Source organism: Nicotiana tabacum, chromosome 1, assembly GCF_000715075.1.
Source record: "Nicotiana tabacum cultivar K326 chromosome 1, ASM71507v2, whole genome shotgun sequence".
In the NCBI taxonomy this organism is placed as follows: domain Eukaryota; kingdom Viridiplantae; phylum Streptophyta; class Magnoliopsida; order Solanales; family Solanaceae; genus Nicotiana; species Nicotiana tabacum.
Genome location: NC_134080.1, coordinates 216,962,836 through 216,986,827, shown reverse-complemented (window position 1 = coordinate 216,986,827; position 23,992 = coordinate 216,962,836). Strand labels below are relative to the sequence as shown.

The 23,992-nt window shown below is 37.9% G+C and overlaps 2 protein-coding genes across 2 annotated transcripts; both read left to right on the top strand.

The window, feature by feature from the left end:
• Nucleotides 1-371: 371 nt before the first annotated feature.
• Nucleotides 372-4,396, top strand: LOC107769965 (uncharacterized). The gene is made up of 7 exons (XM_016589224.2): nucleotides 372-726; nucleotides 1,288-1,354; nucleotides 2,011-2,057; nucleotides 2,430-2,517; nucleotides 2,805-2,938; nucleotides 3,346-3,444; nucleotides 3,959-4,396. The coding sequence occupies exons 1-7, from the start codon at nucleotides 505-507 to the stop codon at nucleotides 4,031-4,033; spliced, it is 732 nt and encodes a 243-aa protein (XP_016444710.1). The 5' UTR covers nucleotides 372-504; the 3' UTR covers nucleotides 4,034-4,396.
• Nucleotides 4,397-6,661: 2,265 nt separating this feature from the next.
• On the top strand, nucleotides 6,662-23,584 carry LOC107769964 (uncharacterized). Its single transcript, XM_016589223.2, has 9 exons — nucleotides 6,662-6,922; nucleotides 9,971-10,042; nucleotides 11,133-11,222; nucleotides 21,095-21,137; nucleotides 22,129-22,235; nucleotides 22,463-22,558; nucleotides 22,644-22,834; nucleotides 22,957-23,026; nucleotides 23,155-23,584. Exons 1-9 carry the CDS (start codon nucleotides 6,734-6,736, stop codon nucleotides 23,275-23,277), a joined length of 981 nt encoding a protein of 326 aa, XP_016444709.1. The 5' UTR covers nucleotides 6,662-6,733; the 3' UTR covers nucleotides 23,278-23,584.
• Nucleotides 23,585-23,992: the final 408 nt, after the last annotated feature.

Below are 23,992 nucleotides of genomic sequence, written 5' to 3'. Positions count from 1 at the left end.
AATACGCGTTTATAATAGTTTTACTCAAGTATCTATGTATTTAATTACTTTATAATAATAATAATAATCACTCTATTAATTATTTATTGGAGACATAACTTTAATAATTTTGTAAATAATCTTTATGCTTTCCAGATTAAATCTTTGTATGATTAGTTATTAATTTATCAATATTATATTAGTTTTATTTTAAAATTTTAATTAATAAAATATGAAAATATTTTTTAATTTTAATCTAAACCATTTTATAAATTGTATAACATTGAAAACATTCAAAGAAATTTAAATGTTTTTTATCTATAACAATCAAATAAGATTTAAACTGAAAATGCAAATTAATCTATAACAGGGAAAAAAAGTGAGGTTTGATTGTACAAGGTTATGTGTGGCTTTCATTTCTTGACGTAAACAATTACCTACCATTCTTTTTGGTGATTGTAAATTGAAACTAATAAACAATGATTAGCCCGCGAGAGAATAACCAAACACATAGAGAGCAAAGCGATGGCTGCTCCGGCTGCCGAGGGCTTGGCTGTAACGGCGCTGCGGTCGGTGTTCCATCGTGTCCGGCAAGCTGCGGAAAGGTCCGGCCGCCGTGCTGATGACGTGAGAGTGGTTGCCGTGAGCAAGACCAAACCTATTTCTCTAATTAACCAAGTTTATGATGCTGGTCACCGCTGTTTCGGTGAAAATTATGTCCAAGAGATTATCCAGAAGGCTCCCGAGGTACTCATCTGCTCCATTTCAGCATTGGTAACGCTAATTGAGTTTTAGGTTATGACAAATTGTTTCCGGAAAAAAAAATTGGATGTAAATTGAGCTGAATAGATATAAAGGATTCATATAGCTGAGTTAATTTGGGGATTGAGACATACTCTCTCCATGCCATTTTATGTGGCATAGTTTGATTGAGCACGAAGAAAGAAAAACTTTTGAAACTTATGGTCTAAAATAAGTCATATATATTTGTGTGGCTATATATAATCTTATTAAGGTTAAATAAGAAGGTCAAAATTATTATTCTTTTAAATATAGAAAGGTGTAATAACTGAGGGAGTAATTGAGTAGTTGATAGTAGCAGACTTTTTTTTTGTGCAATATTGAGTATGTGTTGCTGATATGCAGCTGCCTGAGGACATTGAATGGTTATAAATCATCTTATTAGGGGTAAATAAGAGGGTTAGGATTAAATTGTTATTAAATATAGAAAGGTGTAATAACTGAGGGAGTTGTTGAGTAGTTGATAGTTGCAGACATTTTTTTTGAGTATTTGTGGTTGATATGCAGCTTCCTGAGGACATCGAATGGCACTATATCGGGCATTTGCAGAGCAACAAAGTGAAGCAACTCCTGAGTATGAGCTCATCCGAATATTTGTGCGAACTTCTGTAGGATCTTATATTTGGTTGATTTGACTTTTCCAGTTGCGATCTTGCTGAAATACAAGTCTGCATATTTTGCCTCAATGTATTATCTTCTAACTGTTTCCAACTAAAAGTTTGTTATTTTGTGCTAATTGCCTGTAAGATAAGATCGAATTGTCTGACTCGAGTGTAAAAGCTTTTCTTTTTAGTATCCCAATATGACCAAAATTGCCTTTCGATGCTTAACTTGTGAACTACAAGCCGGACATATTTTCTCTCAAATTGTTATCTTCTATCCAAATTCTACGATGGAGCTCAGAATGAAGTCGGTTCTTGAGTCAATTTTCTCAATCCTTATTGGCTCGAAGCTCTTGATTCTTGTTTTATTTCTATAAGAGATTAATTTACTTGCTTTTACCTTTTCAACTAAGAATTTATTATTTAGTGCTAAGGACCTGAAAGATGAGAGTTGAACGTCTAACTAGAGTATTAGAGCTTTTTTCTTTAGTATCCTGACAAGACCAGAACCCCCCCCCCCCCCGGGGGGGGTCTTACTCTCAGCCTCAGGAAGCATTTCTGCTTGTATATGTAAATGGGATAAGAATATCATATTTCAGTTATGTAAAGTTTACCTCCATTATTGCAGCTGCTGTTCCCAGTCTAGCCATGGTACATGGTGTTGATAATCAGAAGGTAAAGACTTAACCTGCTTTTTTAATGCTTGATGAACTTGAGGAGTATTCTCTCCGCTTAATCTCGAAAATATTACATGCTGCTTCTATTTCCACTAAGTTAGCAGCAATATGATTTTTAATTTACTTTCAGAGTTCAGCAGGATAACTAGAATTGATATCAATATAACTTAGCTCCATATAGTTATCATCAAAAGAATGAGGAGTGTGCTATTTCATTTTTTTTTTCTCCTGAGTTCGTTCTGGTCATTGTCAAGCACAAGTTGAAGCTTTAATAAGTTTGTTTTGTCAGATTATAGTCTCTTTCAATGCTTATTATTGTTCGAATCAAACAAAGTTGATCAATCATACAACACCTTTTTCTAATCTACAGCTTGCAAATCATCTTGATCGTATGGTTTCAAGCATTGGCAGGCAGCCTTTGAAAGTTTTGGTTCAAGTAAATACCAGCGGAGAAGAGTGTGAGTATATTTCCTTCTCATTTTTGGAGCAGTTTAGGTTATGAAAGGTTTTAACGCATTGCTTCAAGTCCTCAGATTACTGGTTACACTTGCAGAATGCAAAATGAAATCTCACCAATTTTGAAACTCTGAATTGTTAGCTTTTTTCTTTTTGTTCTCACTGCTAGTAATGCATGTTTGATCGAACTGTACAATGCTTGTTTTTATGGCGTTCAAGGGAAAAAGGAAGGCTCCATTCTTCCTACTTCCAAAGGAACTAACGAATTAGTTAATTCGACTATCTGCAGCAAAATCTGGTATTGATCCATCAAACTGCGTAGAGCTGGCCAAACATGTCAAGCTGGATTGCCCAAACCTTGAGTTCTCTGGCCTAATGACAATTGGAAGGCCTGACTACACTTCAACCCCAGAAAACTTCAAGGTGATACTCTGTAATTAATCCGAAATTTAGTTGTAAATGACTTGTAAAAATTCCAAGCTCTCTAAGCCATTTGAAGATGTCCCACCCTGTACTGAAAGATGCAAAGGAAGAACATTTGTAAACTACTGAAAGCAGGTCTTTTTCGTCAATGATAATAGTCACCATAAAATTTTCTTCATAGTTATCGGAAGTTCTTTTTCCTTTTTTTTTTGACCTTTACGTATAATAGAGGGATGCTTTTCTTGTGCTAAGTAATATCTTAATATGAAATTCTTAAGAAGTTTGTTATCGTAATATCTTAATGCATATTAGAAGCTTCATGACAAAAATCTTATATTAAGACCTTCATCTAATTTGCCAATTTCTTCATATTGCTGATCATCATTTCTCTTGTTTTAATGCAATAGACACTACTGAACTGTAGAACTGAAGTTTGCAAGGTGCTTGGGATGGGGGAGTCTCAATGTGAGTTATCAATGGGCATGTCTAGTGACTTTGAGCTAGCGGTAAGCTGCTATTCTCTTACCTTGTTCATAAATCTCTGATCTCTTTCATCCAAAAAAGTAATAATTCTGAGTGAAAGAATCACTTCTTCTGATTAATTTCCTTTGCTAGTTTCATTTTGCTGCTGCTTTTATCATGTGAAAGCGGATAGTCCATCAATCTTCTTGATTGCCTTTTGAGTTTAAATTAAGGCCTCTAGCGTGCTAATGCAAAAATATATTTTGCTCCACTTAAATTCAACAGAAATGACGAAAGACGTTTTGTGAATAAGTTGCAAATGTTCGAGATGACCATGTAATTCATTTTTCTCTTTTCTGCCAATGAATTTCTGAATATATTTTGTTGTCTATTTGTATAGTCCGTGTTGTTCCCAAAGTAAGCATGAATTATGAAAAAAAATGAGCTGGTTCTACTTTGCTCATACAAAAATATATAAGCTGCATTAAGAAACTGGTTGTTAAGACTTAAAGAACGTAGACATGTGTAATGTGTTGATCGTCTATGGTAATGCTGCAGATAGAAATGGGCAGCACCAATGTGAGAATTGGATCCACCATCTTTGGACCAAGGGAGTATCCGAAGAGACAATGATATCAGTATGAACTTCATCGCATAGAGCCATTTGCGTGACATGCTTCTGATACTGAAAGCAATAGGGACTTATAGTGCCGCCTTTCTGAATTTTCGTGCAATGAGGGAGAAGAATGAAGCAGCAATCACAAGAGAAGGATGTTGTTGCTTCAAACTCGAAGCCCGCCCTACCAGAAAGTTATGTCAAAATTGTTTTACGGTGAATTGCTCTATACTACGTTCCATTTTTCTTTTCTCTATTAACATACTTCTACAACAGGATTAAGTGCCCCTTACTCTTAAATTGCTTTGATCCACTTAGTCTTTTGTTTTGAAGCTTTGTATGTGTTATATAATACATAAAACTACCACCCTTGATACTGAGTTGGCCCCATGATTTTTACACGACGGGTTACAGTATTCTGCTCGACCAATGTCTCCGCTTCTAGTGTTTAGGGTGCCAAGTGCTTTAAATGAACCATTTTCAAGGTATATACATATATAAGATCTCTATCGAAGCTTGCGGGGTCGATAATATATAGGTCCGCCTTTGCTTGACTGAGGGAATTAAAAGGGAGAAATATTAAGGGTTTGCTGTTCTTATTTCATTATTTGTCCTTTTATTTTGTACTTCAGTTGCCACGCGCGCGAATACACGCACATAAAATCGCATACAATTCATTAAATTTTAAAACACAGTTCAACATTTTTTACCATTTCCAACTAAAGCCTATATTATCTAATAGAGGCAATTTAATAGAATACGTGGCATAAAGCCAAAAATTATAAAGAGGCCTTACATTTATTTAATAATAAAATTCTATATATTATCTTAAGTTTATTCTTATGGCTTTTTAAGATATAAAATAAAGTATTTTATTAATATTTTTGTAGTCAATTTATTTGTAAGTTGATAATAGTCAATTCATGTAATGTTCCTTGAGATATTCTTTATCTTAGGTAATATTTTGTTAAATTGATTTTGAAAAATTCATTTTTTCAATTGAGACAACTACTATAAAAACTATTAAAATTATTCTATAAGCAGTGTAAATATTTAGAAAAAGAATTAAGATTATACGTGATTAAGTATGCGAAATATAATTATTCTTAGCGCTTAAATTCCAATAATAAGTTATAACTATCAATGTCATGGTTACAAATGACCTTTAGAAAATATTCAAGGTTGAGACAATGCTTTAACAAATGATTGGTTAATAATCTAATAGTGTGAGCTTGAAAAATATCTACAAAGGCGCTCAAAAAACGGAAAAAAACCTTATAAAATCAAAATTGTTAACAAGATTTATTCAATTTGGAGTAAATCAGACAAAAAGATAGGAAGTAGGTGTAATTTTAATTGTCTACCATAATTACTTTAGTCAAATTTCAAAATAGCATAAATTTTGAAAATATATGCTTAATCATTGATGAAAATTGGCAACAAATGATTAAAAAGATTTCATTTATCACAAGTACATAATTTCATACAAATTATAGTTTTATTTATTTTGAATCTTTTTTTTTTTCCAACGGAGACAACTACTATAAAAAACTATTAAAATTATTCTATAAGCAATAGAAATATTTAGAAAAAGAATTTAAGACTTTACGTGATTAAGTATGTGAAATATAATTGTTTTTAGCGCATAATCCAATAATAAGCTATAACTATCAATCTCATGGTTACAAATGCCCTTTAGAAAATATTAACGGTTGAGACAATGCTTTAACAAATCATCGCTTAATAATCTAATTAGCGTGTAGCTTGAAAAATATCTACAAAGGCACTCAAAGAATGAAGAAAATCTTATAAAATCAAATTTGTTAACAAGATTTATTCAATTTGGAGTGAATCATACAAAAAGATAGGAAATAGCTGTAATTTTAATTGCCTACCATAATTACTATAGTCATATTTCAAAATAGCATAAATTTTGAAAATATATGCTTAATGATTGGTCAAAATTGGCTACAAATGATTAAAAAGATTTCATTTATCACAAGTACATAATTTCATACATATTATAGTAATATGAATAATATTGAGGCCTAACTAATTTTGGGCCTATATCCATTGTTTTAGTGGCTTAGGGGTATCTTGGTAATCTTGGGTTAATTATCTTTAAATATAAAAATGAGATATCAAATACAAGTGATTTTTTTCCGGACAATTTAAAATTTTAAGGCGATACGATCAAGAAAACTTAAAAAAGAAAGAAGAAATGCATAAAAAGAAAAAATAAACTTTGATTGTATAAGAGAATTCAACCTTCAAGTTTAAACTTCTATAATATAGAAAATCATTATTGCAACATTAAAAAGAAATTACTATGTGATCATTTTACGTTTCGTTATAATAGTTTGAAGATCTAACTCAAACATGATTAAAAAGTAATACAATAGCTGTTATTATAAGTTTTATCATAACAAACTTAATTTCAAGTCAATATTTATTTAAAAAAATTATTACAATTATGAAATATTGAATGATAAAGCTAGCCTAAACATCGTCGTCATATAATTATTAATAAAAATAAAAAGAAAAAGAAAAAGAAAATTAAAATGTTTAGAGGTAGTAGGGAAGGAGCACGTGAATGGCACGTTTCATAATATGATGCCACGGTTTTAAATCAAACGGTGAAATTCTGTCTTCGTTCAGTTCGGAACAGAAGAAAAAGGCAAAACATAAACAATAAAGTTTTCAGTTGAGCCTCTGATATGGCAAACCTACCTCAGTCTTTCTCAATCGGCGTTGGCGGTTTCGGTAGCGGCGGAGCGGCAGCATCCTCTTCCTCTTCAGTCGGAGCTCCGGCGGATAAGGATCGCAAAATGCAATCCGCTGAACAGCTTGTGCTTGATCTCAGCAATCCTGATCTTCGAGAAAACGCTCTTCTAGAACTTTCCAAGGTTTATCTTTTTTCCTCTCTTAAAAGTTTTGCATTCATGTTTTCGTTTTACTGACATATCGCGTGATTATATCGACTCCGTGGCATGATTTTTGTGTAATTCAATTCTGGAACACCGTAAAATTCTATATAACTTAAGAGCTTAGGATTTTTTTTGACGTCCGAGGGTTAAAGTTTGAGAATTGTAGGAGAATGGAGATACTAGATTTTGATGACTAATGGATGCTTGTCGCTTCACTGAGTTGAATTGTAAAAAGGAAAAAAACAAGAGCAACTGGAATTTTTGGATTCACCGAAAATTGGGATGGAAGAGATTGTTGATGACTGCCAAATTTACCTATTAGATGCTTGTTGATAATAGTAGGAGAAAGCAAATGGTAGGTTTTGATGAGTACACACGGTGGCGGAGCGAGGAGTTTATATACGGAGAAAAAAAATACTAGTTGGGATTTGAATATGTAACCTAAAGCAACTTTTGAAACCCCTTTTACCACTACACTAGAATTTTATTTATAACTAAAATAAATTATTTTTACCCTATTTGCACGTTATAATTTTTCGACGAAGGGATTCAGTTGAACTCCTTTCTCTCTTACTAGCTCCACCCCTGATTATATATGCTTGTTGCCTCATAAAGTTGAATTTTAAAACGCTGGAATTGGTATTTAAGTTTTTTGGCTTCAGGAATCTGGGATGGGAAATGATGTCGCTGACTGCCAAATGTACCTATTAGATGCCTGTTAAGAATAGTAGCTGAAGGAGGAATATTGTAGGTTTTGGTAACTAATAGACGCTTGCAGCTTCAGAGAATTGAATTCTAAAATGAGCTTGGATTCGGGAAATTTGGGATAGGGACTGATGTCGCTGACTGTCAATTCTACCTATTAGATGCCTGTTAAGGATAGTAGCTGAAGGATGAATATTGTAGGTTTTAGTACCTAATAGATGCTTGTCGCTTCAGAGAATTGAATTCAATTATGAGGCATTGATCTTCTGGATTCCGGAAATTTGAGATAGTAACTGATGTCTACAACTGCCAAATGTACTTATTAGATGCTTGTTGAGAATATTAGTAGAACAAAAATAGTAGGTTTTGATAACTTTTAGATACTGGTCGAATTGTAAAAAGTGAGCAATTTGGATTCGGAAAATTTCGGATGCCAAATGACCCAGCGACTGCCAAATGTACCTTAAGGCATTTTGTTGTGTGCAAGCTGTTAGATTTTTTGTTAACTTAGATATGTTTCTTTCACAGCTCAAATAGCATCTACATGGCTGCTAGCTTCAGTAGCTCAATTTGACAGTTGTCAGGCTACCAAATTTGGGGTCATGAGTATTGTTGGATTTTCCAATTGATAGATTTCTTAATTTTTTTTGTTAGTAGGGGTTAGCAGATAATCTATCCCACTTTGTATATTCTTCTCTTCGATTCAGATGATAGTCATTGCACACTTTCTCTAAAAGTAGTTTCTGTTTTGGTAGTTTAAGATTCCAGATCAGGTGAGTGCTAATTAGGCTATTATAGTCATTTCACAGCTATCTAACGAGTTTAACTCGGTGAATGTTGATTCAAGTAGATGGAACTCACTCATTCATAAGGAATAACGACCGTTACAATTCTGAATGATGGATATGATGGAAGGGGGGTTTGTTGAACTTCAGAAAGACCTTGCGCAACTTTGGTAAAAGTCCTGGATTAGCTCTCTTTCTCCCGGCTAGGTCGAGCCTTACGACTTTCGCTTCTTCCTTTTTTTCTGGAAAGAACCAACAAGATCCCATACGTCCTTGCTTTGTTTTCCTGAAAAGAGGAGATTGCTGCCACAATTTTTACAGAGGAAGTGACCTTGTCCAACTTTTCAGAAAGCAGTCACCTCACTCAATCCCTTTACCTTTAGTAGAGAAGCATTCAATTGTTTCCATCCTGCAAAAGATAATGGTGCTCGGAAAAAGACTCCAATTATCTCCTTATGTTTTTCTTTAGTGTATCAATATTATTTTTAAGTATAGTAATATTAGAAGATAGATACCAAATTGAAGAACAACTAAGAACTGTAGGTAGAAGTTGCACCATCCAAAGAAAAAAGGAAGGAAATTCTAATCGTGTTAACATAGTCCAAAAACAGAATTACCTATTGCATGCTATATTTCCTGCACTGGTTTGAGCAATTCCTTTAGTTATATTTACAGTTAAGTAGCTGGTGCTATTAGTTAGCAATATAGACATCCATTTTATAATCACAATGGTTCAAAAATAATCTGCATCAGTATCTATCTGTCTAATAATGTAGAAGATTTAATTCTGGAGAAAAGGAAACCAATCAATACTGATAGCTTCAAAATTAGAAAGTTGAAAATTTGCTACCGCTGTATAGTAAATAAACTTGGAATTACCATCTTACTCCTACTATCACTCTTTTACTGGAATAGTTACTGCAGATGTGCTTACAAAGACAATATTCTTTCTACCTTTGCTAGCGACTGCAGATGTGCTTACAAAGGCAATGTTTTTTCTACATTTCCTGCTGGCTGTGTGAACTGTCAAATACTATGAGAAATTTTGCCGAATTGGTGGTTCTATGTGATGAATCCTGGCAAACAGCATTAGTTCCTGACTTTCAATCCAGTTTTCTACCTTAGGCTGCACAACTGATTTAGTGGATTAGTGGTTGTATTCTACTTTATCAAGCCACCGTAATGGGATTTTTGAACTCAGTATTCTCCTCAGGCTATTTAGTGGATTAGCGGTTATATTCTACTTTATCAATCTGCCCTAATGGGATTTTTTAACTCAGTCTTCTCCTCAGGCTGCATAACTCTTTTGATGGATGGGGAGAATTATAAATTCTTCTTTTGGAGCAATGGTTGAATAGTTGGTCTCTGCCTCAATACTCTACTTTGTTGCTCAATCCTCTTCAGAAATGTGCTCATATTTGTATATATGTGGGACACCATATAATTTGGCATTTCGGGTTGGGTACCAATTTGTTGTTCTACTGGTAGTATTGAGATTTGCCTAAAAAGATTTGTTATTTTTCTTTTCCTTTTCCAGAAGAGGGAACTGTTCCAGGATTTGGCCCCCTTGTTGTGGAACTCATTTGGTACTATCGCTGCACTGCTACAGGTATTCCGAGAATTGTTTCATCATATTTCTAGAGTTGATATCATTTCTCAGATGCACGTGCATGCTAAATGTACCATTCCGTACTGTAATTCCAGCTTTCTTCTCTGTTTGTGCATATTTCTTCAGTGATTACAAATGCTTCACACTGTGCACTATTAAAAGCGAGGACTGAAGGAAACTTCTGAATGGCTTTTTACAGCAAAGCTATCAATAAAACATCTTAGTGACCTTTGATTGGGGTTTAGTGAGGAATTCAAATTGTTAAAATTTAAAATATCTTGTAAAATCCTAGGCGCTTAGTTTTAAAAAAAAGTGCGTGTGTGTGTGGGGGGGGGGGATGGTGGTCTTGTAGAGTCTTAGGATGTTTGTGAAATTTTCTGGCTGGGGAGGCAGTGGGAGCTAGTCCTCCATCGGCCCATGGGTTTCTTCCCCCATTATATTTGGACTCAGCTCATAGCAATTTCTGAAACTAGACAATGTATGACATTTTCTTTGTATATGTTGGGTTGGCTTATTATTGGTAGGAACAGATATAAATGAAAATGATTGTGGGCTAAAAAATTGGGAATGAATATACAGGGAGATTTAAAAGTAGAATCCTAACGTGCTTTTCCTTGTTTGTTGTGGAGGTAGATGGAGAAGAGGGAGCCGAACGGCACTAGATTAGGATAACCCCCCCCCCCCCCCCACCCACCCACCCCACCACCCAAAAAAAAAAAAAAAAAAAAAGAAGGAAAAACCGCAGCACTAGGAGGAGAGACTATTCTGTCTTGTGCTGGGATATCATTCAAATTTACTCTCCATTTAACTGTTTTTGTACCTATGTCCAACTTAGAGGGTAAACAGGAACTACTATGTGTAGGTGTTCATATGCTTTATCAGAGCCCAATCTGGTTCAGTTAAATTAGCTCTTTTACCATGGCGAGAAACCAGATTTGTATTCTCTGTCCAACCATTTAATTATTCTTTGTTGAACTTCTGTTGTGGAATTTTTCAGTACAACTATTTGATTCTTATTTCTTAAACTTCTATTGTGGAAGTCTCTAGATTTTTCTATATGTTTTTTAAATGTTATTTTGCATGTTTGCAGGAGATAGTTTCCATCTACCCTGTTTTGTCACCACCAAACCTGACTCCTGCTCAATCCAATAGAGTTTGTAATGCACTAGCACTTCTTCAGGTATAGAAACTTCTTTTCCTTGTGGATTTTTTTTTCTTGATACTGTTTCTATTATTCATTCTTGTTGGTGATCTTTAAAGTAATGAGTTATTGTCATTATATGATTTCTTAATAATGATTAAATCTTCAGCAATACAACAACAACAACAAACTCAGTGTAATTCCACACGTGGGGTCTGGGGAGGGTAGTGTGTACGCAGACCTTACCTCTACCTCATGGAGGTAGAAAGATTGTTTCCGATAGACCCTCGGCTAAAGAAACACTAAACAAGAAGCGACCAACAGTAATAACACAAAAAAAAACAAAGACACTATGTGTAACAAAAATCTAAAAATAAGAAATAGAATAATACGACTAACAATACTGGTAAGAATGACACAATATGGTATAACAAAGGTCAAGGAACACAAAATGTAAGAATAATACTAATACTACCGGTACGATTAGGAGAAACTCTCAGCTACCTGTCAACCTACAATTCTAATTTTCGACCTCCACACCTTCCTATCGAGGATCATGTCCTCGGTAAGCTGAAGTAATGACATGTCCTGCCTAATCACCTCTCCCCAATACTTCTTTGGCCTACCTCTACCCTTACTCAGACCCGCCATGGTCAACCTCTCACACCTCCTAATTGGGGCATCGATGTCTCTCTTCATCACGTGCCCGAACCATCTCAACCTCGATTCCCGCAATTTGCCTTCTGTGAGAAATATGACATGGGAAAATTATATTATTAAATGTACCCTAACTATAATACAAGTCCTATTTATAACAATACACGATACCTACACTACTCCTATTCCATATGGGACTATGCTTATTTACATAACAACTAAGTACTAACTAACTAACATTCCCCCTCAAGCTGGTGCATACAAATCATATGTACCGAGCTTGTTACATATATAACTAATACGAGAATCGGTGAGGGACTTGGCGAAAATATTTGCAAGCTAATCATTCGAGTTCACAAACTTTGTAACAATATCTTCTGAGAGTATCTTTTCTCCGACGAAGTGACAGTCAATCTCAATGTGTTTAATTCTCTCATGGAACACCGGATTTGATGCAATATAAAAGGCAGCTTGATTATCGCACACAAGTTCCACCTGGCTGATTTCACCAAATTTCAATTCCTTGAGCAATTGTTTGATCCAAACTAGCTCACATGTTGCCATAGCCATTGCTCGATATTCTACTTCTGCACTAGACCGAGTAATTACATTTTGTTTCTTGCTCTTCCAAGACACCAAATTGCCTCCAACTAAAACATAATAATCAGACATAGAACGTATATTAGAAGGTGATCTTTCCCAATCAACATCTGAATATCCAACGATCTGCTCATGGCCTCGATCACCAAATAATAACCCTTTACCTGGAGCCGATTTTATATGCCGAAAAATGCGGACAACTACATCCCAATGACTATCACATGAAGAATCCATAAATTGACTTACAACACTCACAGGAAAGGAAATGCCAGGCCTGGTCACTGTGAGATAATTTAATTTACCAACTATCTGCCTATATTTTGCAAGATCGCTAAGCGGCTCCCCCTGTCCTGGTAGAAGTTTAGAATTCGGATCCATCGGAGTGTCAACAGGTCTACAGCCTGTCATTCCTTTTGTCTCCTCAAGAATATCTAAGGCATACTTCCGTTGTGAGATCACAATACATGAGCTAGACTGAGCGACCTCAATACCTAAAAAATACTTTAATCTGCCTAGATCCTTAGTCTGAAAGTGTTGAAAGAGATGTTGCTTCAATTTAGTAATACCATCCTAATCATTGCCGGTAATAACAATTTCATCAACATAGACCACTAGATAAATACAGAGACTTGAAGCAGAATGCTGATAGAATACAGAGTGATCAGCTTCACTCCGAGTCATGCCAAACTCTTGGATAACTGTGCTGAACTTACCAAACCAGGCTCGAGGAGACTGCTTTAGACCATAAAGTGACTGGCGCATGCGACATACAAGGCCACGAGACTCCCCCTGAGCAACAAACCCAGGTGGTTGCTCCATATAAATTTCATCCTCAAGGTCACGTGAAGAAAAGCACTCCTAATGTCCAACTCATAGAGAGGCCAATGGCGAACAACAACCATGGATAGAAAAAGGTGGACTAATGCTATTTTAGGCCCTTCTTATTTGACTTTGACTCTGCTGGAACTGGCTGGCGGATGGAAAGAGGCCCTTCCTTGCTTTCAAGGTTTCGGCATTCAAAGTCAAACGATTCTTTGTTTAAGTTTAATAATAAAGTAAAGAAAGCATTTGAACTCATTATAGTGCGCATCGGCTAGAGGCGGCAGACATTAGGCCGTTCACGGGGACCGAGTCCTTTTATTCAGACGCTCAGTTTGACGGGAGAGAAAATATCACTGTAATCAAGCCCAAATATTTAAGTATATCCTTTGGCAACAAGACGGGCCTTAAGTCGATCAACCTGGCTATCCGGATCAACTTTGACTGCATAAAGCCAACGACAACCATTAGCAGATTTACCTGAAGGAAGAGGAACAAGCTCCCAAGTACCATTCGTATGTAAAGCAGACATCTCGTCAATCATAGCCTGTCGCCAGCCTGGATGAGACAATGCTTCACCTGTACACTTAGAAATGGAAACAGAGGACAAAAAAAATATAAAAGCATAATGGGATGATGACAACCGATGATAACTTAAACCGACATAATGGGGATTAGGATTAAGAGTGGTCCACATACCTTTCCGAAGTGCAATCAGCGTACTAGGAAGAGACAAGTCCGCAGTAGGAGCAGGGTCAGGTGCAGGACATGAATAAGCTGGGCCTGATGCTAGGCACAAACGACGATGATAAGTCAAGAGTGGTGTTCTTGTGGCTGGGGATCTAGGAGGAGCAACACGAGACTCTTCAACAGTTGGTTTGGGTAAGACTTCTATGGCTGAAGGTGGATGAGGAGCTATAGTAGACTCCTCAAAGGTATGTATAGGTAAGATCTCAGATATCTCAATTCAGAAGAGGTAAAGAAAGGTTTAGACTCAAAAAATGTGATGTCAGCTGACATAAGGTACCTACGAAGACCAGGTGAATAACAACGATATCCGTTCTGAACACGAGAATAACCAAGGAAGACACACTTGAGAGCACGAGGAGCTAACTTATCTTCCCCGGGGGCTAAGTTATGAACGAAACATGTGCTCCCAAAAACACGACGGGGAAGAGAGTATAAGGGTGACTAAGGAAACAATCATGAATATGGAACCTAATTCTGGATGGGAGATGAAGGCAACCGATTAATCGAATAACAAGCTGTGAGAACTGCATCGCCCAAAAAATGCAACTGAACATGAGATTCAATGAGAAGTGTGTGAGCAGTCTCAATGACATGCCTATTCTTTCTCTCTGCAATCCCATTTTGCCGAGGGGTATAAGGATATGATGTCTAATGAATAATTCCTTGAGAAGTCATAAACTGCTGAAACTGAGAGGATAAATATTTTAAGGAATTATCACTACGAAAAGTCCGAATAGAAACACCAAATTGCTTTTTGATTTCAGCACAAAAATTCTGGAATATAGAAAACAACTCAAAACGATCTTTCATTAAGAAAAGCTAAGTACATCTTGAATACTCATCAATGAAAATAACAAATAACGAAATCCCAAGGTTGAACTGACTCTACTAGGACCCCATATATCAGAATGAACTAAAGAGAAAACAGACTCTGCATGACTCTCAACACTACGCGGAAAAGAGGCTCGAGTATGTTTCCCAAGCTGACACGACTTACAATCTAATGTAGACAAACTAGACAAACTAGGCACCATCTTCTGAAGCTTGGATAAGCTCGGATGTCCTAAATGTTTGTGAATTAGGCCTGGAGGATATGTGACTAGACATGCTTTGGAGGGACTGAGTGAGTTAAGGTAGTAAAGGCCTTCTGATTTACGCCCTTTGCCAATCGTTTGTCCCGTATTGCGGTCCTGCATAATAAAAGAATCATCAATAAAATATATATACCACAATGGAGGGCACGAGTCAAACGACTAACATATGCAAGACTAAAAGGGCGACCGGTGACATAAAGAACAAAATATAGAGTGATAGAAGATAGAGGATTGGCTTGTCCAATTCCTTTTGCTTTAGTTTGAAATGCATTGGCTAAAGTAACAGTGGGAAGAGATTGTGAATACACAATATTCGGCAAATGTGATTTATTACCAGAGATATGATCAGAAGCGCCTGAGTCCATGACCCATGGTCCAAGAGTAGTAGACTGGAATACAAGCAAAAGAATTACTAATGACAGAAGTATCAGTCTGAGCAATTGAGGCTACTTGTGGAGATGTCTGCTTTCTTGCTCGATATTGAAGAAACTTATTATATTCTTCTTCAGATAAAGAAAATCCCTGGTTACCCGTAGTCTCGGTCTGAGCAACATAAGCATTTTTGGGTGGTCGACTATGTAAGGAATAATACACTTCATGAGTGTGTCCAAGTTTATGACAATAAAAATACTTGGGTCTAGATCTTCCAAAACGACCTCCTCCTCGTCTATTCTCCATAGTTTGAGATGCCCGATTTTCCACTGTTTGAGATGCGAAAACAGAGTAATCAAGTGTCTGTGATGAGATCATTGGGTGACTTGGTGCTGCAGCAAGGCAAAGTAATTGAGAGAATAATTTATCAACTATAGGGACAGCCGGACTAGCCAAAATATGGCCACGTATTGAATCAAGGTCATTAGGGAGTCCAGTGAGTGTAAGAACTAGAAACATCTTCTGTCGTTGCTCTTGTTGCTTTTCAATACTAGCAGAAACTGGCATCAACTTCTCAAATTCTTCCATGACTGCCTGTCAAGTAAGTAAACATATTCAATTCCTGTTTCTTCAAGCTTGTCATTTGCGATATTACATCATAGAAACATGATGTCATTAGTGTATAAAGTACGAGCCTTTTCCCAAACTAAATAACATGGATGGAATGGACGGAACAAGGGCATCAACTTGGAATCAATAGATCGCCACACGATACTACATAACTGAGCATTGACCTTCTCCCAAAGTGCTTTGGCCTTTTCATCACCGTCGCTAGCCCTTTTTGTTAAATGATCTTGAACACCTTGACCTTTACACCACAACTCGACAGACGAAGCCCAAGCTAAGTAGTTTGAACTTCCCATTAAAGGTTCTGAGATAATCATAATACCGGAACTTCCATTTTTAGACCCAAATACACCAACTCCCAAAGACATTGTTGGATTGAAAAGAGGTCTAGCAAATTAGCACCAAATAAAACAAAGAATCAACTGTAGTTGCCGGAAAATTGCCGGAAAAAATATTGTAACTGCCAGAAAACTACTGTAGTTGCCGGAAATTTTTCAAAGTTATCGGAATCAAAAAAGAAAATTACGGGTAGGCTCGGAATTATAAAGAAGGGTTTTGAAAAAATGGCCGGAAAGGAATCAATGCGCCGGCACGTGGAGCAGATCTCGTTGGAAAAAATTGTCTCCGGCCGGCGCATGGCGGCGCGTGAGTCGTCGGCTGCCGGAGGTGTTTACTGGTGTTTGGTCGCCGGGGGTTGGGGGACCTTGTAGTGGTGTTGGTTTTTGCACAACACTGATGGAAATTGGTTTTGACGGAAAAAAAACCCTAAAAGGTCGCCAGAATTGAAGCACGACAACGGTTTCGGCTGGGTTTTCCCGGATGTTTTATCACTGCCGCTCTGATACCATGTGAAAAATATGACACGGAAAAATTATATTGTTAAATGTACCCTAACTATAATACAAGTACCCCTATTTATAACAATACACAATACCTACACTACTCCTATTCCATGTAGGACTATGCTTATTTACATAACTAACTATCACCTTCCACAGGGGTCATTCTCACCTTGTCCCTAATAACTTCATTCCTAATTTATCTTTCCTGGTATGCCCACACATCCATCTCAACATCCTCATTTCGGCTACTCTCATCTTCTGGACAAGGGATTTCCTATGTTGCTCGGACTCTTTGAAAATATCAATAGGTACGTGTCGGATCCTCCAAAAGTAGTGCAATTTTGGAGGATCCAACACAAGTGCGGCGGCATTTTGGAGAGTCCGCGCAACATTGGGGATTTCTTGACTGGTCAACACTCAGCACCATACAACATAGTCGGTCTAACTACCGTTCTGTAGAACTTGCCTTTAAGTCTTGGTGGCACATTCTTATCACACAAAACACCAGATGCGAGCCTCCATTTCATCCACCTCGCTCCAATACGATGTGTAACATCTTAGTCAATATCGCCGTTACCTTGGATAATAGACCCAAGGTACTTGAAACTACCTCTCTTGAGAATGACTTGTGTATCAAACTTCACATCCACTTCTGCCCCATGCGTCCCCTATTGAACTTGCACTGCAAGTATTCTGTTTTCATCTTACTCAACTTGAAATCTTTTAGTCTCCAGGGTATGTCTCCAAAACTCCAACCTAGTGTTAACCCCACAGCGCGTCTGATCAATCAACACTATATCATCTGCAAATAACATACATCATGACACCTCCCCTTGGATTTGTCGCGTCAACACATCCATCGCCAGAGCAAATAAAAATGGACTAAGAGCCGATCCCTGATGTAACCCCATCAACACTAGGAAGTATTCCGAGTCTCCTCCCACTGTCCTCACCCGAGTTTTAGCACCATCGTACATATCTCTAATCACCCTAGTGTATGCTACTGAGATGCCACTAACCTCCAAATATCTCCATAGGACCTATCTCGGGACTTTGTCGTAGGCTTTCTCTAGGTCAATGAACACCATATGCAAGTCTTTCTTCCTCTCCCTATACTGCTCCACCAGTCGACTCTGAATGGCTTCTGTGGTTGACCTTCCCGGCATGAATCCAAACTGGTTCTCAGAAATAGACACACTTCTCCTTGCCCTCCTCTCCATCACCTATTCCCAAACTTTCATAGTGTGACTCAACATCTTATACCCCTATAGTTGTTGCAATTCCGGACATCCCCTTTATTCTTATACACCGGGACCATCAAGCTCCATCTCCATTCATCGGGCATCTTCTGCGTCCTAAAAATGACATTAAACATCCAGTAAGCCACTCCAAGCCTGCACGGCCTGCATCCTTCCAAAATTCTACCGGAATCTTGTCCGGCCCAGTCGTTTTACTCCTACTCGTCTTCTGCATCACCCACTCAACCTCCTACACCTTAAAGCCCCTACAAAAACCATAATCTCGTTGGCTTTCTGAGTTCTCCAACTCACTAAGTACGATGAACCTGTCACCATCCTCGAAATATGTCTGCCACCTAAGCCTAATAGACGCCTCATCCACCGATATTTTACCATCCTCGTCTTTAATGTACCTCAATTGATCCAGGTCCCGCGCCTTCCTCTCTCTAACCTTAGCTAACCTGTACATTCTCTTGTCACCACCTTTACTCCCCAGCTCCTCATACAGGCGCACAAACGCTACATTCTTAGTCGTCATGATGGCTAATTTTGCCTCTTTCTTAGCCTTCTTATAGCACTCCCTATTGGTCCTCCTCTCCTCCTCGACTGTGTTCTCCACTAGCTTCAGATATGCTACTTTCTTGATTTTTCTTGGACTTCTTTATTCCACCACTGGTCCCCTTTGTGGCATCCCGCATTTCCATTCGTGACCCCTAACACCTCTCGTAGTAGCTTCCCTGATACAATTCGCTATCATGGACCATATATTACTTGCGTTCCCACTACTCCTCCAGGCCCCCATAGCTACCAACTTCTCCCCCATCTCATGAGCTTTGTCTTTAGTCAAGGCTCCCCACTTGATCTTGGGTTGACCATATGTCGCTCTTTTCTTCCTCTTTCTCTTAATCTCCAGGTCTATGACTAAGAGCCTATGTTGTGTCGAAATACGCTCACTCGGGATAAACTTGCAATCAGTGCACAAGCCTCTATCGTCCTTCCTGTAGAGAAGGTAATCAATCGGAGTCTTGGCCACCGTACTCAAAAAACTGATCAAGTGGTCTCCCTCTTCTGAAAACACGTGTTAGCTATCACCAAATCAAAAGCTTTAGCAACATCCAACAACGAAATTCCTGCCTCGTTTCTACCTCCAAAGCCGAACCCGCCCTGCACATCGTCATAGCCCTTAGTAGTCTCCCCAATATGGCTATTAAAATCACCTCCTATGAAAAGCTTTTCGGTAAGGGCGACACCTCGAACCACCTCGTCTAAAGTTTCCCAGGAGTGACTCTTGACCTCCTCGTCCAAGTCCGCTTGGGGCGCGTATGCAGTAATCACGTTTAAAGTGAACCCACCAACCACTAGCTTAATAGTCATCAGCCTATCGTTTACTCTCCTAACATCTACCACTAGCTCCCAAAGATCCCTGTTAACTAAAATACCTACTCTATTCTTGCCCCTAGAAACTCCTGAGTATCACAATTTAAACTCAAACTCGTTAACTTCCCGTGCTCTAGTACCTACCCATTTAGTCTCTTAGACACACGCTATATTAATCTTCCTTTTCTGGAAAATCTTCCCTAACTCTAAAGACCTAATGTCCCTATATTCCAGGACTCAATCCTCAGCCTAGCGGTTCCCTTACCACCCTTGCCCCCGCCCCCTGCCCCATCCAAGGACATGACCTCACTCTACCATACCTCGCCCCAGCCACAATAATCTAAGGGATACTAAGCTAGTACTACTACAGCACGCAACAAGGTAACTATTGCACCTTAAGGCACCGGTAGAAAGAAACTACAGAAAAGAGTAAACGCAAAGACAAAGAACGATACAGAATAGATCAAACTATATAAAGAGAAAGAGTGATACAAATTAAAATCAAAATATATAATGACAAAAGGATACAGAATAACTCAAAATATATAAAGACAAAGAAAGATAGAACCTGGAACGTATTTGAGGATTTCTAGCCGCTGCCTCCGCCCACACTGAACTTTGTTTCAGTGGGGCCTGCTACTGAAGCCTGCTGTAACACCTCCTGGAGTCGAGGTGTTGCTGTAGAACCAGATCCTAGCGTCGCACACACCTTCACTATCCCTGCCGGAGCTGTCCTTTACCGCCGGTGAACCTACAGAAGAGAACGAAAAAGAGGGAAAAAGGGGGGGGGGGGCAGGGGGATAGGATTCGGATGGTCTATGATAGGTAGGGAAAGATTCGAAGAAGAAAGGAAAAGAAAATAAAGAAAGGAGAAGAAGAAGATGTAGGGGCGAAGAGAGAGAGAGGGGGGAGGAGAGACGGAGCAGAAGGGGAGAAGAAGAGAGGAGGAGAGGAGAAGAAGATGAGAAAGAGAAATGGAGATGTTTACCTGTATGTCCGGCATGGTCTTGCCGGAGAGTTGCCGGAGAACGAGAAGTACCCAAAGAGCGAACGAAGGAGACGAGAGATTAATGAGAGAGAGAGAGAGAGAGAAAGCCAAAATAGTGAAGTCAAATATCAAGCTATAAACTGGTCCAAAGACCATCAATGTCAGCTTGGATAAATCTTCAGCAGTAGGGTATAGAAAATTGTATAGGTTTGGGATTGTGGTTTATGTATCAAGAAAGGTGAAGGAGGGGTTATGCACCAGACTTGAAGGTGTTCAAATTTCATTTTATTGACATCCTATAAATATTAGTAGTTGGCAATACCTGTTAATAGTGAAGTAGTTTTAAGTTTTTATTATCAAAGAAAAAGATTCGAGTTCTATTATTACATGGAGCAAATTGCATGTCAAAGATCAGGTTCTAATAATAGTGTAACTGGTTTTTCAGGATAATCTAATTCACAGTGCCTCCATTATTTAGGTTTTTTGCAAGTCAAATCTTCTACTGTTTTCTAATGAAATTGCCTTCAATTGCTTTGTATCTTTGCAGTGTGTAGCCTCTCACCCTGACACCAGAATGTTGTTCCTCAATGGTAAAGATTCTGTTTCTTCTTTTCTTTTTTCTTTTAAATTTTCTTAGCTGTTTCTCAATTGCAATCAGCTTGGCCTTTTTGATATACAAAAAAAAAAGGCTTTTCTGGCTGCTCTTTTAGGTGGAATGTCATTGGAGAGAAGATGACAATATCCATAAACATCCTCTTGTATATGGATATATGATTTGCTTGATACAGATCATTAACCTATTCAGTTGATATAATTCCTTGACAGCATTGTTATTGCCTTGTTTCTTATGTTTGTTCAAGTGCAGGAATGCTAGAAATTGTTTTATGTTGATTTGTAAATTGTTACTTCTGTTGATTTGCAGTTGTTCATGAATGCAAAGTGTTTCCCTTAACAATGCCACAGACACAATTCTTAAAACCCCTCATAGTTACATCTCTTATACCACAGGCACTTGCTTCGTGCTTTTCACTTAATAAAATTCTTATTTACTTGTCAAACACAGACACAATCAAAGAATAAAACCCAAATAATATCAAATTAGTATCACTTGGCATTCACTTGATAAGTCTTTAGAGAACTGGAATTTGATTTTCACATGAAAACACTATACTTGGATGTATGTTATCCATTACTCAGGAAAAAAGATTATACATTTTTCTTGGAATTCACAGCTGTCAAGCTATAGAGACTGTCCTTCCTCGGCAGTCGCTGATGTCCATAAAGAGGAGGAAAATTACATGTTTGTGGCCTTAGGTTCATTGAAGCACTGGCTAGTGCAACACAAGCCTGTCCTAGATATACTATCCTGGCCCCCATATTATTCATGTAAAATGCTTTGTAACCTTCAAAAACTAATACATATTGTAAAAAAGAACCAAATAGATGGAGTTTATAATTGTGATGTGTTTCCGAGATCTGGATCGACCTCAGTTTGATGATAATCGTAATTGTGATCCATCTTAGTTGTGATCTTTTGTTGCTTTCCTTGATAAATCCTTCTGACTGTTTCCTACTTTGCAGCGCATATTCCGTTGTATTTGTACCCTTTTCTTAATACAACAAGCAAGTCAAGACCTTTTGAATATCTGAGGCTTACTAGCTTAGGTGTCATTGGTGCCCTGGTGAAGGTAATAAGTCTGCTGAATTTCATGCATCTTTTTCTCTTTCAGTGTTAGTGTTATTAAGGTTTTGTTCATGATCATATCTACTGGGAATGACAGTCTATGAGAAGGAAACCATGATTAGTTATAATTTCAGGAGCTCAAGATGCTGTTTATGGAATCTTTCCCTAGCCTTAATCCTTTTTTGTTCTAAAGTTCAGGGTACTCTGTTTCTTTTGATTTTTTCTGTGCAGGTAGATGACACTGAAGTTATCAGCTTTCTCCTATCGACAGAGATAATTCCCCTGTGCTTGCGTACGATGGAGATGGGGAGTGAACTGTCAAAAACAGTGAGTGCTTCCTCAATGACAGTTTCCGACCATATCCTCACTTGTTGATCAGATTTTCATTCATCTAATTTGTGCATGCTGACAGGTTGCAACTTTCATTGTGCAAAAAATCCTTCTTGATGATGTGGGTCTGGATTACATCTGTGCCACAGCTGAGAGGTTTTTTGCAGTAGCCCGAGTTTTAGGGAATATGGTTGGTGCACTCGCTGAACAGCCTTCATCAAGGCTGCTGAAACACATAATTAGGTGCTACCTTCGTTTGTCAGATAATGTTAGGTTAGTTTTCTGTATATCACCATCCCAGTTTTCCTTGCAGCTTGCTTATGTGTAATATATCACAGCCCTCTCGTGTCTTCCCTTTTTTATGGGCTAAAACTGATATGCACTGGTTATGGCAGGGCATGTGATGCACTGAGAAATTGTCTTCCGGATATGCTTAGAGATACCACCTTCAGCAGCTGTCTTCGTGTACGTAATGCTTGCAATCTAAGTAGCTTCCCACCCCACACCCCCACACCCAACCTGCTTCTCCCATAAAACATGAAGCATACTTTTTCTTTGTATTGTTGATTGAGTTTGCCCATTATGCTTGTCAGGAGGATCCAACAACGAGGAGGTGGCTACAACAGTTGATCCATAATGTTAGTGTGCCTCGGGTTTCTTTGCAGGCTGGAGGTTTTGATCATATGCTGGTGAACTCATTGAGTTCTCACAATTAGGACTTAATTGAGACTTCCTTGGATCTTTCACTGAGTCCCACATTGGTGGCTTGGTTGGAGTATTTAAGGTGTATAATAGGAATGCCTATCTTTACGCGTATTGCCATAGCGTATTTTGTGAATTTTGGAGATTGGCAACTTTATTATTTGCTACAAATAGGAGACCAACAATGTTATTAGACAATCTAGCAAACTTTATTTATGCAGATATGGATTTTATCCTCCTTGATGAGATATAAAGGTGAGAGAGCTCAGTGCATTTACTGAGTAGACTTCCCTGATTAAATTAATGAATTCCTTTCATTTAGCTCTAAGGGTGTATTTTGAAAAATATTTTCCAATTTTCTCATGTTTGGTTGGCTTAAATATTTTGAAAAATATTTTCCTCATGCACTCATTTTTGGAGGAAAGTGTTTTCCCGAACAAACATTTTCTAAAACGCTTTTTCAACCTTTTCACTCTATTCTCCATGCCCACCAACTCCCACCACCCCATCCCTTGCACACACCTACCCACCCCCACCCCACCAACCCTGCCCTTGCCCCTACCCCCACCCTACCCTCATCCTAAATATAAATATTATTTAGAGTATTTTCTTTTGATGTTGTCAATAGGGTACTTTTTTCATCTCAACAAAATGAGTACTTTCTTTTCATGATGTAAAAAAAGTATTTTCTTTCGTTTCAATAAAATGGGTACTTTCTTTTCATGTTGC

Bases quoted from the DNA above. Each gene is read 5' to 3' on its own strand.
- LOC107769964 (XM_016589223.2), top strand. From the start codon at position 6,734: ATGGCAAACCTACCTCAGTCTTTCTCAATCGGCGTTGGCGGTTTCGGT. The intron at 10,043-11,132 runs GTATTCCGAGAA...GCATGTTTGCAG, and splicing joins CTATCGCTGCACTGCTACAG to GAGATAGTTTCCATCTACCC. The intron at 23,027-23,154 runs GTACGTAATGCT...TATGCTTGTCAG, and splicing joins CCTTCAGCAGCTGTCTTCGT to GAGGATCCAACAACGAGGAG.
- LOC107769965 (XM_016589224.2), top strand. From the start codon at position 505: ATGGCTGCTCCGGCTGCCGAGGGCTTGGCTGTAACGGCGCTGCGGTCG. The intron at 2,939-3,345 runs GTGATACTCTGT...TTAATGCAATAG, and splicing joins CAACCCCAGAAAACTTCAAG to ACACTACTGAACTGTAGAAC. The intron at 3,445-3,958 runs GTAAGCTGCTAT...GTAATGCTGCAG, and splicing joins CTAGTGACTTTGAGCTAGCG to ATAGAAATGGGCAGCACCAA.